Here is a 13,552-nt window from a genome sequence, read left to right on the forward strand (position 1 = left end):
CATGTGAGTGTTAGAGGGTATCATGGAGGGTTTTCCAGACTAAAATTAGATGATTGATTTAAGAACAATATTTAAATGGTTATGTAGAGAAAGGAAATCCTGTATGACTGCTCTTATTTTTCTGTCAGTCCTGGTTGTGCTAACATAAGTTGATTATCATTTTTACTATCAGTGTATGTTCTCTGTGGACATTTTGTTTTCTTAATTGTTAGTCTAGCACATTAAAACTATTGCTTTAAAAACACTTACTTAAATCAATAACTGCAAATTTGACTTTGCACTTTTAGTTAAAAGTAGAGAAAATCCCAGTTTGTAACTCTTTTTCTTGAACTTGAGTTTTCTCTCTTTGTTTTCCTTTAGAGGTGGCTACCAGGCTGTCCCCACTGTGTTGTGAAAATATGGCCCAGAGCAGAGCAATCTTCAGTGTTTTCCTTCTGATTCGAAGCTGCAACCGTAGTGTTCCATGCATGGATGTGATCAGATACTCAGTTCAGGTTCTACTCAATGTTTCAAAGGTAACTTGAATATTTTCTTTGGAGTTTTATAAGCAGTAGGCTACTTTATTGTAGTACTTGTTTATCCACAAAATTTCTCAATTATTGTGGAGCAACAGAAGTAGTAGTTTTGAATAACAATAGGTTCTAATTTTTCACTGTTGTTTTGAAACTAGTTATTTATTTACTTTGTAATAGTTATATGAAGGTTTTTGGTGAAAAAAAAAAATTAGAGTCCTTAAGGCATTGCAAGTTATTACAAATATTTTTAAATTTCTCTGAAATTATTCTAATTTATTTCTTTATTATAAATATAGAATCAGATTCTATGGGTTTCTAAACAAGGGAGGAAGCACAAAAGGCACCTTTTTATAATCTATTATAATTGTGTAAATACAGAAGTGAATTGTATTGTTTGGACACCAGTTCAGCTACAAATTTATTCTAGGGGAGTTTATGGGCTTTGGTTTTTCCTCTAACCTCTAAATAGTAACCTGTAAACTAAGGATACTTTAGAGATCTGTCTATAGAAGCTCTCTTGTCTCTTTCTTGTTTAACAGTATGAAAGAACTACTCGAGCAGTTTATGAAGCTGAAAATTCTATAGATACTTTACTAGACCTACTGCAAATGTACAGAAGCAAAGCTGGGGACAAAGTTTCAGAGAAAGGAGGAAGCATTTTCACAAAGACCTGTTGTTTGCTGGCCATCCTTTCAAAGGACTCTAAAAGAGCTTTGGTAAGACCTAAATGTTTTGGGTTTAATGGTTTAATTTAACAACCTTTTTTTTGCATGTTTTGGTGCTGTTTGTGATTTTTGTTTCTTTCTCTCCCCTACCTGTTATGGCTGTAATATTAATTTCAGCTAAGCTCTGGTTTAAAAAAATGCATTTCCAAGATGGTGAACAAACTCGTATTTTCTTGATTTAAGCTGCTTTTGAACTTGCAGTATTGACTGTGTGCTGTTTTCACCTCTCCTCAGGAAATCCGAGGCATGCCAAGGACTATTTCTTGCATCCAGAGCCTCTATAAGCTCACAGCTCGGAAACACAGGATGGATGCAGAGAGAACACTTGTGAAGCAGAAAACAAACACTGCCCTAGGTGGGAGCTCCTCTGTTCCAGTAACTCCTCTAAGAATAAAAACAGTTTCAAGGTAAGTGCTTAAAAATTAGTCTTCTATTTCTGCTGTGACATTGAAATATTTTAATTCAAGCCACTAATCTCTTCACAGGATTAAACCAGACTGGGTCTTGAGGAAAGATAACATGCAAGAAGTTGTGGATCCTCTGCAAGCAATTCTGATGGTGATGGACACACTTGGTATTGCCTACTGCTGAAATGTAAATGATGTATAGGAAGATGTATTTGTACAGTATGTATGTAGTAAATGGATAAATGATTTTTTTAAAAAAGAAAATAAGTGTTAAACTACTATTGGAAATGTTTTTTTAGATTAACATTAACATTTTGCTAACTTCTTGTATTGCATACAGTTTTGAAACGCTATTTTGTACTACTATCAAAAGCAATTGTACAATAAAATCAATTCACTGGATTTTACTGGAAATTTCACTGGTGCAGTAATATATTGTTGTTCCACAACTGTGAATATTAAAATAGCATGGGATTCTTCAATCTGATTAGATATTGTAGAATTCTATTAAAAGCAGCTGTTTGTGGGGGACAGTAATATGTGGTCTAGAGAGGTGTAGAAAGGGAGGCTTGGGCTGTGGATTTCAAAACTGGCTGGTTTTGGGGAGCTTGAGTCTACTTTACCAATGTCTTGAGGGATCATGTATGGCAGCAAGAAAAGAAAATATAATTTCTCTGTTTTGTAAACATTGCAAGATAGTGATGGAACAACAGGGTCTTGTAAGGGTGAATTTAGAAATACTGACCTGCCATTTTAAGGGATGTGATCTGTGAGTTTTTTCTTCCTATCAAGTGAGCAATGCATACAAGCATGCATCTCCTTTGGCTGAAGAGATTGTGTTCATCACAGCATCCCTGTTCATTCTGTTCTCTTCTGCATTCTCAGAATTGCATTTTCTCAGAGAAAGGCCAAGATAATGCAAACTGTAAAATTATACCCTCCCATTCCCAAATTTAAGCATTATATCTCTAATGATGCTAAATCAACTGATAGCTAATTAGGTTCTTTTTTTTAATATTGTTTTTGTTTTGTAAAAAAAATACTTGGAAGAGGCTTGCTGTATTCAACACAACTCAGACAGATAATAATAGTGGCTATGTTGTTTATGTAAGAAACTCCAAAATTATAAATATCTAAAGTATGCAACTGCCTGGTTTACTCAGGGGCTCAGCTGGAGGATGGGGGAATTGTCTATCCTCTGATTTCAGCCAAGTTAAATAATCTGATAACAGAATGCCCTTTAAACTTGGGACTCTGGGGGTTGTGAGTGGAACAGTAATCAGCAAGCTTAAATTGTTCAGGCTTGTTGCCTGATTTCACTGCAAAATGATAAATTACAGGTGGCAAAGTGTAAAATGGAAGTAGAATCCTACCAGTCTGATGCTAAGATATTTGGAGAACTAATACAAATGAAAATAGTTTTTCCAATTAATTAACTAGTTACAAAATACCAGACATTGAGGCATTTGTTGAATAGCTTTGAAAATTCAGTTAATTATTTACAAAAGTAATACTTGGGGAGCTTCACAGGTGGAGGAAACTGTAGATGGAGACAGTAAAGAAGATGAGATTTAAAAGCTATTTTATCTTCCTAGTTATGGTGTGTTCAAGGAAACTCTTTGCAGAAGGTAAATACACTGAATTCTATTGTACATTGAATCTAGAATATGCAGTCTTGGTAACTTAAGTGCAATGTCTTTCATCTCTTTGCTGAGTAAACACTGCTCTTTAAATTTAAATACAATTCTGTAGTGACATGGCTGATGTTCACAATTCAGCTGTCGCTGATTCCTGTCTAAGCCTCAAAGCTGTCATATTGAAATGTTCAGCCTTTCGTTCAGAAGCAATTTTCTTTAGGAATGTACTATTAGAATATGTACTATTTGAAATTTTGTGCTATTAAAACATTTCATGTCTTGAAGTGTCTTGGGGATTGAAGTATTTTTCGCTTTGTTACAAAACAAAATAGTGGAAGTTAAATGGAACCTGCAGAAGTTAATGTAGTGTGGTGCTGCATTTTTCTCTCCCCATTTTCAGAACTGATTTCTTCTTTTTGTTGTTGTTTTTGGGGGGTTTTTGTTTGTTGTGGTTTTGTTATTTTGGGGTTTCTTTAGGTAACTTTGTGTCATATTCAGCACTACTCTTTAAAAATGTTTTCTCCTATTGCTATTACTGGAGATTTGTTGGGTTTTTTTTTAATTGCCATTGTGCTTATTTCCTTAATCTCCATTTCTTGTTTCTTTTCTGTTGACTGTTCTTAAATTCCCCTTCTTAAGCCAGCCGAACTCCTATATTGCTTCCTAGCAGCTTGTCCTACTTTTCTGGTAGCGTTTTCTGAATTAAGGAGCTGAGGCACTGCTAATGCTGACACTTGTCACTAAATTTTACAGTAGACATTGGTATGTTTGTGCAGCAAAGGGTTCTCATGCTTCTGGACAAAATGGAGTAAAATAAAGCTGTCCTGCATCAGTTTTGCCCAGTTCACATTAGGAGGTTTTATTCTACAGCTGATATTCTTGTGAACCCTAGGAGCAAAACCTGATAAAATTGTAGTATGTCTTCATTTCAGCAGGTCTTAAAAGGCCCTTCATGCTTGTAAGTATTCAGAATTTTGTTCTTGTTTGAAAGCCTGAATCAGTCAAGCTGATATTAGATAAATTAATGCAAAAACATTCATATCTGGGCTGAAATTTTTAGTGGGAAATATATTGATCTTTTTACAGATACACCTTGTGATTTGCCACAGATAGAAAATGGAAACCTTGCCCAGTACTATTACAGCTTCAAAAGTTACTATTTCCCTATGCACAAAGGAAAAAAGCTCTCCTATTCTTGTGTGGTTGGTTACACCACTGAAAGTGGGACTCAAGATGGAAGAATAACTTGTACAGCAAAAGGATGGTCTCCAGTGCCACGATGCTACAGTGAGTTAGCTTTATTCACCTCCTCATTGCTCCCTTCAGGAGCATTTCCTGGCTGGTTTTCCTGGGACATAGAGGAAAAGAAGGTGCATAACAGAAGGGATAAAATATACAGGGTGCAATCAATTATGTCAAGACAACATCGGTTTATATTTGGAATATTTTTACAATAACACATATTTTAAGGGCATTTTCCCATTTATATTATAAAAACATAATGTTTTCCAGTTTTCTTAGTCTGGGAAAACTATTAGTTTTCCCTTAGATATATAACTTCTTGAGTCTCCCTAGCTCTAGATTCCTTGGCTGTATTCCATGTTACCAGTGGTTTGCTGTATTGTTTGATGATTGGGGCAGAGTTTCTTCACCAGGCTGAGTAAATCAGATGAGATCAGTATAGCTACAAACCCCTTCTTTTGCTTGCAGGGCAACAAAATTATTCCATTCTTTCTAACCAAGCTGTCTCCTTTCCTTCAGGAAAATGCACCAAGCCTGTTTTGGAAAATGGCTCTTTTTACAGTACAGAAATGGACTTCAAAATCCATGAGAAACTGCAATACCAATGTAATCCAGGCTACCACACCCCAAGCGGTGCTACTGAGGATACAGTGCAGTGTCAGCCACAAGGATGGTCCTTCCAGCCAAGCTGTACTAAAACACTTGGTAGTGTTCTGCATTTTTCTCCTTTCTAATCTCTTGCAGCAGTATATAATTCCACTGTCCTTGCTGTACCTGTGGGCCCAAACTGCCTGTGACAGGCTGTCGTTTGAGTGCTCCTAAAGCAGGTTCCCAGCTGTACCTCTGGGGAAAAGCTTGTCAGGTTTCACATGCTGCTGCTTTTGTGCATTTGTAAGGATATATAAAATGATACAGGTAGAATGATAGATGTACAATGAATCAGCGGAGATTAAATCACGCTGTTACAAATAAATCCATTCCCATACAAACTTTGTGTTCCAAGTGACAAGTTGAAAACTTGTGCCAACAACTGCGTTTGCAGTTATTCATCATTTTACCTGGGATGTGGCCCCATTTAAGGTGTATCTAAGGGAAGCTTTGGAATTCTCCCAACAACAAGATCAGCTAACATCATGCCTGTGCTTTGTTTCTTTGAGGGTCGTGCCGGGTGCCGCGGCTGGAGCACGGCAGCTACTGGGGCGCGGCGCGGGAGGTGCGGCTGAACGGGACGCTGCGGTACCGCTGCCGGCCCGGGTACCGCACCGCCGGCGGCAGCGCCTCCGCGAGCGCGCTGTGCCTGCAGCACGGCTGGGCCGTGCCCCCCAGCTGCACCCGTACGTCATCCTCACTGCCAGCTCATTGGAAGTCACCTGTGCAGGCTGGCTCGTCACCGCTGTGTTTTCTTCCCAGGGATGACTTGCTCCGCTTTGAGTGAAGTAGCTCATGGAGGTTTCTATCCTGTGAAGAAAGCCTATGAAGAAGGAGATGTAGTTCACTTTTTCTGCGACAAGCATTATTCTGTCACTGGATTTGACTTAATTCAGTGCTATAATTTTGGGTGGTATCCAGACCCTCCAGTGTGTGAAGGTACCCTGCTTTTATAGTTTTACTGTGTCAAATTCTTAGAGAAAAGCTCACACCTTCTTTCAGGAAATGCTTTATGAATGCAAAATAAATATAGTTTGTAGCCTAAATGTAAATCAAGTGTTAGTCAAAGAGCAGGGAGCCAAGGGAGGCTATGGTAATTGGAACTACATTTCAGTGAACTCTAACAGCAGGACAGATACTGTCTCTTACTGTTGCCTGTCCAGGATGCATCCTGGAGAAGCAGGAATCATCTCCTGGAGAAGATTTTTTAGACACTGAAGCTCCATAAACTGTTCAGAATACATGAAGGGTTAACCAGGCCTGCTTAATCCTGCCTTGTGGGATGGGGAGGTATCTTGAGAGGCATTAAAAATAAAAATTGTAACATGGTCCTGCTTAGCTTGTGGTACTTTTCAGAGTTGTTCAGCCTCCCCAAACTTTACCTGTTTTGAACAGATTAAACAAAAGGTTGTCCTGAGGACAGAAACACACCTTTAGCAATTGTTATCACTTCCCCAGTGACTGGGGGATAATGGAGACTCTCAGTAAAGAAAGTTCCAAAAGAATGAGAGGTGAACCTGTTGAGATACAGAACAGAGCAGGAAGCAGCACAAAACAACCTTTACTACAGCTTTGACTCCAGCCCTGTGTTTATTCCCATGACACAGCAGGAACTTTTCTTGAGTGAGTGCAGAGAAGGTGGAGATGCTCAGGAGGATGAAAACAAGGCCTAAATCTACTTTTGAGGGTACAGTAATCACAAACTTAATTTGGAGATAGGAAATGGGCTATGATTATTGCTTCTTCTGTAGCATTAGAATTAATACATAATCTGCTTTAAATATTATATGAATGGAAGGTATGGGAAATCTCTATTTCCTGGAGTCCTACAAAGAACATTTTATTAAGTCTCTGTGGAGAAATTACAAATTTGTTTATAGCAGTACAATGACATAGTACTTCTATCTTATATTTGTGGAATGCAAAATCACTTGTTTGTTCAGTCTCCCATTGTATTAAGAAAATTTTATTAAGAAATTACTCCAGCTTAGCCAAAAAAATCCTTTTGAGTGATAGGCTTGCATTGTGTATGGTGAGCTTAATTGTGTACGTGGTTCTGGTAAGAGAGAAATCAATATGCAATTTTAAATTTTCAGATGTAAAAAATAAATGTCCTCCACCACCACTCCCTCATGGCCATACCAGCACAGCCAGAAGAACTTATCATAATGGAGACAAAGTTCATGTACAGTGCAACTTGGGAAGGAGAGGATCTGAGGAAATCCAGTGTGAAGGAGGAAAATGGACATCCCTGTCTAACTGCATTGGTGAGTTACTTCTGTGAAGTACAGAACTGAAATGATTCTTCATGCCTTAATTTTCTGGGGAGTCTCAGTTTCTATATTTGCAAAACTTCCTCTCCTCTTTCTTCTCCTTCCTCTATAAAAGGCTTGGGGGGCAAAGTGCTGCATATTTTGCAGGCAGTCCGTGGTTCCCAGATTAAAAAGGTGAATTCAGCTGCCACCTGTGACATCTTCCCTGGAAAACTGGGATTATTACATTTGACAGTGCATCATGTCTGTCTGTTTTAGTACTTCAGAATGAGCTGTTTCTGTGCTGAATACTGGTTCTGAGTCTCTGCAATGGTTACAGGAGCTGTGGATAAACAGGAATCTGGGACAGCACCACCACCACTCGAGGCAGATGCAGAAATAAGGGCAAGCCAAAGACATCACAATGAAGATATGAGTAGGTGAACATTGCTCTTCTTCTCAAAAGGGACTCTCCAATCCAACTATAGGCATTTTATGACTACTTTTATTCTTTTGCTATAGGACAGTTCCTTATTCTTGAAAGTGCTTGCATGGGCTACAGATGTCAATGTAGCCAAGAAATAAAAGGCCATTGTTGCTTCTTTCTAAATTACACCAATAAGTCTGCTCTGTATTTGTAATTTTATTTCATACAGAGCATTTATTTCAGTCATTTTGTACCCTTTAGTATTATTTGGACATGCAAATTCATGAGTATTTTGTTGTTCCTTTGATTAATACTTACAATGAGGATTTTTTTGAACCACACATAGATGAAATATTTCAAATAACAAATAAGATGGTCTATATCACATAAAAAAACCCTAATCTGTGTTGAGTGTAAACCAGCAAAAGTAGTCATAAATGTAAAGTGTGGAGGGAAATAAAATGCATGTCTGCAATTCAGAAAGGCAAGTGTAGAGTTTCAGAAAATGAAATTTGGAAAAGGAATTACATTGGTTTGGATTCTATTTGTTTGCAAATTTTTTGCTCAGTCTGGTATTGGTCTAATATTTTCACCAGTGTTAACAATGTTGTAATCTAATCAAGAGCTAATTGCCTTTCTCTCTATCCCATGTCAGAAATGCAGCAGGACTGTGCCTCTCCACCTGTGGTTAAAAATGGTGCTGTCCTGGGCCCATTACTGGAGAGTTACAAAAATGGTTCCTGGGTAGAATATGGTTGTCAGCATTACCACTTTTTGGATGGGCCCAGTATTGTTTACTGTCACCACGGGAACTGGACAGAGCAACCAACCTGCTTAGGTGAGTCTTGGAAGGAAAAGCAAGGTTTGTCATATGTGATATAAAAAGGGAAAAGTGGAAGGAACCTCTAAATATTTTTTTCATTACCATCTTTTCTCTTTCATTTGTATTAATAAAGATTCCAGAAATATGAGGATGAACCAAAATTAAATTTTTGCAGGCCTCTCCTGCTGGGTATCCTCTGGCCTGTTCTTACAACCACCCCATTAAATAGATTCCTCTGTTTCCTGAGTGAGCTATTCTAGTACATAGCTATCCTTGCTTCCTGGGGGATTCTCCAATTTCTTTCCTCCATGTTGTCCATTCAGTTAATTTCTTCCTGCCTTTCAATAGATGATTAGAAGGAATGATGTGGCCATTCCCAAAATGGCTTTTAGATACAATTAACAAAGAATTAGCAATGACTTCTTGGACTTTTGTTTTTAAACTTTCAGGCTTTTTTTCTTAATTATGTGTCTTTATATCTGTTGTTTCATCCTGGTGTGGACTTTAATATTAGTCTGTGCTGCTTTTATGCATTTTGCTCAAAACAATGTATAGAACTCCCACTAGAGAATTACCAGTGCTAGCAGGAATACAATCAAGGGTTGTTTATCTTTCCTTCCTTCCTCTAATGAAATAATTAAATTTTACTAACATCCTGTGTTAAATTGGCTCACCTTTCAGTTTAATCTACCATAAAAATGAAAATACACAATCAGTTCAGTTTTAATTGCATATTTCTAAATGAACAGAAGTTGCCTCATCTAGACTTCATCTAGAAAGGTCCAGGTCAGCATTTTTGGATCTGAGTACTCAAATTTAACAAATCCTGTGAAAGAATGAAATCTCATCTCCTGTGAGCATTATTTGTCTCGTTAGCATCCCAATAAGCCCATCATCCTTTGCATGTTTTCTGAGATTTCTTTTCAACACTCACCCTAAACAGTCCAGAAAGAGCCCATGCTGAACTGAGATTCAGGAAAATTCCAGGGGAATTTGGTGTTACCCCGCTGTCACCAGACTGCCAATAACTGAGTTCCTCTTGCCTTTCCCTCAGCAAAGCATCAGTAAGGGCCTTTATCAGCCAATGATTCTCATGGAACTTGCTGAAATTCATTTTTGTAGGTGACCCTCTGTTAGGCTTTGCTGACGTTGAACAGTGGTTTCAGAAGTTAACAAGATTAATCACCTAAAGGAAAGCTACACTCCCTCATGTGAACCTGGCACCGGGTTTTAAGAACCTGTCAGAAAGCAGCCATTCCTTTTGCATGTACTTGGTTTTTGTTGTCACTTCAGACCTTTTCTTTGCATTTGCCTTTTTTTATGCCTCTATAGTTTTTTGTCTTCCAAGGTTCAGACTCATTTTAGAATTATTGACTTGGGGTTCTTTTCTTCACTCCTACAAAAGGGAGCTAAGAAGCCAGTTAAGGTCGCTTTTTGTTAAAATACATTTTTATTTCCTAGAACCATGTACTCTGAATGTAACTGATATGGACAGCAACAACTTAACATTGAAATGGAGACGGGAAGAATTAGTTTTTCTCCATGGAGATCTCATAGAGTTTGAATGTAAACAGGGATATAGTTTTCTCCAGACTGCCATTCCATCTCCTGGGAGGACACAGTGTGACCAAGGCAGACTGAATTATCCAAAATGTGTTCTTCAAGGTAAAGCAATAATTTTTAAAATTGCATTTTTAATTAATCAATCTTAGACCTATTTAGAAATTATTTGCTTTGCTTCTAATGTGGAAGCCTGGAGCCTGTTGTAAATAATCAGTGCTTAGTCTTCAACAACACAAATGCACATATTGCTGAATATAGCTAAGCTTGGAAAAGAGATACACCTCCCTTTGGTGTGCAAGGCTGTAGAAGGGAGGGGGAATCTCTGCTCTGAGCCCAGGAAACTGAAATCTCTGTAGAAAGAGAGCTGTAAAAAGAAAACCTTAATGTTCATTTAATTTATGATAAAGCAGTCAATTTGTTAGATTCGCTTGGTTGTAAATAATCAGTGGCTGTTGTAAATAATCAGGCTTCAACAACACAGATGCACATATTGATGAATATAGCCAAGTTTGGAAAAGAGATACACCTCCCTTTGGTGTGCAAGGCTGTGGAAGGGAGAGGGAATCTCTGCTCTGAGCCCAGGAAACTGAAATCTCTGTAGAAAGAGAGCTGTAAAAAGAAAACCTTAATGTTCATTTAATTTATGATAAAGCAGTCAATTTGTTAGATTCTTATTCTTAGATGTTTTTATTGTTATTGCAGCTGCTACAGAAAAATGTGGCTCTCCACCCTCTATTGCAAATGGAGCTCTTACTCTCCCAGCTCTGCTCCAGTATGACAGTGGTTCTTCAGTTCAGTATATTTGCTCTGACTATCATTTTTTGCAAGGCTCTGAGAGAATCTACTGCTCTGAAGGACAATGGACCTCACCACCAGTTTGTATAGGTAGGTGTGATAAAAAGAAGCACTTATTTCTCTCCTCAAGCAACAGAACAGCCTGGTAGTGACCTGGAAGGGCCATCTAGTCCAATCCCCTGCTCAGAGCCCTGTCTAGCCTGAGCTTGGCCTTTCCCAGGAATGGGGCAACCACTGCCTTTCTGGGAATAGGGAAAACTGTTCCAGTGTTTTACCACTCTCACTGGTGGTAAAACAGCCTTATATCTAGGCTGAATCTACCCTCTTGTAGTTTAAAACCATAACCCCTTGTCCTATTGCTCCAGGCCCTACTGAAAAGTCTGTCTTCATCTTTCTGATAAGCCCTTTTTAGGTTCTGGAAGGGTGCAATGAGGTCTCCCTGGATCCTTCTTTTTACCAGGCTGAACAACCCCAATTGTCTCTAAAATCAGATCCTTACAATTTATAAATTGAGTATTGACAGCTAGAACTGTAAAGTCTCAATTTCAGTGTCTTCAGTGGCATATGAAAGTTTAAATAGAAGAAAGTTAAGCTGATCTGTTTTTTTTATTTCTTTAACTATGATATGGCTGCAGTATAATAAGACAATAGGAAATAATTAGCAGTTTTAGTGTAGCCTGGTCAAAATAGTCTGCTCCAAAAATAATTTATTATATAATCAATTTATTAGCACTGATCAAGTCTCTCTTTATTTAGAGCCATGTACTTTGTCAAAAACTGAAATGGAGAAAAACAATGTGCTGCTGCAAGCATTCTATGCAGACCAAGTTTACTTTTACCACGGGGATTATGTTGGATTTTACTGTAAACAGAACCATTTTGGAGCAGAATCTGGCACAACTTTATTTCAAGTACAGTGTGAGAGAGGACAGCTGGCATATCCAAGGTGTGTTGAAAGAGGAAAGCAAGAATGGACTTGAGGAAAGCCCATAGGAAAGGTATGTAGGTGTTCTTGATCTCTTATTAGCAGGGGAACTGGGGTGGCCTCATGTTCTCCAGGTTGCTCCACTCATCTTTGGGAAATGAGTGTTGATCTGAGCTGGAGGATGGAAGGGAAAGGCCTTTGTGGGATGAGGATGAGCAGTGCAGCACTGGGCTGCAATATTGGCATACACATGGAAAATGCAGGAGGAAGGACTTGTACATCTTAACAGCACTCATGTGTCCCTTCACAGGTAAGGAGCCTCTAAAGGACTGAACTTGAAGAATATTATGAAACAGCAAATATAAAAAAGCTTTTAAGGGATCTGTAAAACTACTTAAAACCTAAAAGTATACAAATTGACTGAGAAGTTAATTTTTTAAAAACTATTTTAAGAATATTAAAATCCAAGTACTTGGTATGATTTCCTATGACACTTAAATATTGATACTCTTAAGGTTCTGCCTGACAACAAGTGTGACTACAGCTATGAAGAAAATCCAGGAATATGGACAAAGTTTGCCTTGCATCCATTTTAGTCTGTTTTAATAAAAAAGCCACTCTAAGGGTGTCTTCTGTCTTTCATGTCTAAACTCAGTATCTGTGAAATCATAACATGTATGGTGCTCTGTATGGGTTTCCAAGGTTTTTGCAAGAGTTACATGAACGAATAAGAAAAAGAAAAGAAATGAAAGCATTCAGGACTAGATAAATCCTGCTTATTTAGTCAAAACCCAGACAACCAATAGGTGGGAAAAATGTTGATAAAATACTTTACACGGTGCATGTAACAGCAATACCCTTCTCTTACAGAGCAAACTGGAGCAAAAGGGATTAAAAGGCCCTTGCTGGAACAACTGTTGCAAGTAGAATTCATTTACCCCCATCACTTCCTCTGTAAGCACAGGGCAGGGTGAGGGGCAGTGCAGACATGAAGGCAGCAGCTTGTTGGTGAACTTTGAGGAAAAGAATGCATCAAATACTCAAGCTTCATGAGGGGCTGCTGCCACTAAATCACTTACCTGTTTTAGTGACATGCCACATTTTCTTACTGATTGTTTTAATCCTAGTGTAGCAATAGAATACCTTCTTGTGACCCTTGCTGTCCCTTGTTAAGTGCCACTCTGAGCTTCATCTTTTCTAACATTATCCACACATGCCACTTTGGAGCCTGTTTTTGCCTCAATTCCCTGAACACTGATTTTTTTTTTTCCTGCCTCAGACATCTCTGTGCAGTCTCTGATGAGATAAGTCAGTCCAGGCAGATCTTCCTCCTGAAGATGAGAACTGAGTAATCTTGTGCTTGCAGGATTCTCTGCTTCAAGACCTATAAGCTTTACTGGACTCTTATGACTCCCCATTAAGCAATCCCATCTCCTCTTTTCTTAAATAAGTCAAAGCCTGCTCTCCTAAGATGCATGATTTGTACTCTGGTACTTGCTTTTTTCTCTCCCTTCTGAATCAAGGAGTGCACATGGCTACCACAGCCAGGTTGCCACTGATTTCCACAAGCACTTTCTCTTTGTTTTTGAAGGG

The 13,552-nt window shown here is 38.4% G+C and overlaps 2 protein-coding genes across 3 annotated transcripts in view; both read left to right on the forward strand.

Annotated features, from left to right (window-relative positions):
- Positions 1-2,223, forward strand: part of ASPM (assembly factor for spindle microtubules) — a 27,852-nt gene extending 25,629 nt beyond the window's left edge. Inside the window, exons 26-29 of the mRNA XM_039726405.1 lie at positions 361-515; positions 1,055-1,231; positions 1,475-1,647; positions 1,726-2,223. Coding sequence (XP_039582339.1) covers positions 361-515; positions 1,055-1,231; positions 1,475-1,647; positions 1,726-1,831 — 611 coding nt within the window. The 3' untranslated portion in view covers positions 1,832-2,223. The remainder of the gene's footprint in view (positions 1-360; positions 516-1,054; positions 1,232-1,474; positions 1,648-1,725) is intronic.
- A 600-nt stretch (positions 2,224-2,823) lies between these two features.
- On the forward strand, positions 2,824-12,582 carry LOC120510502 (coagulation factor XIII B chain-like). Of its 2 annotated transcripts, none has more exons than XM_039726409.1 (12): positions 2,824-3,275; positions 4,371-4,571; positions 5,046-5,231; positions 5,684-5,860; positions 5,937-6,113; positions 7,271-7,441; positions 7,767-7,862; positions 8,509-8,691; positions 10,138-10,341; positions 10,942-11,124; positions 11,791-12,032; positions 12,475-12,582. In XM_039726409.1, the coding sequence occupies exons 1-11, from the start codon at positions 3,194-3,196 to the stop codon at positions 12,012-12,014; spliced, it is 1,884 nt and encodes a 627-aa protein (XP_039582343.1). In that variant the 5' UTR covers positions 2,824-3,193; the 3' UTR covers positions 12,015-12,032; positions 12,475-12,582. The 2 variants fall into 2 exon arrangements, with proteins under 2 accessions (XP_039582343.1, XP_039582342.1); XM_039726408.1 differs by having other exon boundaries at positions 2,825-3,275; positions 12,270-12,556.
- The last annotated feature ends 970 nt before the right edge of the window (positions 12,583-13,552 follow it).

This window comes from Passer montanus, unplaced genomic scaffold (genome assembly GCF_014805655.1).
Source record: "Passer montanus isolate IOZ18808 unplaced genomic scaffold, ASM1480565v1 scaffold58, whole genome shotgun sequence".
NCBI lineage: Eukaryota > Metazoa > Chordata > Aves > Passeriformes > Passeridae > Passer > Passer montanus.

Bases quoted from the DNA above. Each gene is read 5' to 3' on its own strand.
- LOC120510502 (XM_039726409.1), top strand. From the start codon at position 3,194: ATGGAGACAGTAAAGAAGATGAGATTTAAAAGCTATTTTATCTTCCTA. The intron at 7,863-8,508 runs GTAGGTGAACAT...ATCCCATGTCAG, and splicing joins ACATCACAATGAAGATATGA to AAATGCAGCAGGACTGTGCC. The intron at 11,125-11,790 runs GTAGGTGTGATA...CTCTTTATTTAG, and splicing joins CTCACCACCAGTTTGTATAG to AGCCATGTACTTTGTCAAAA.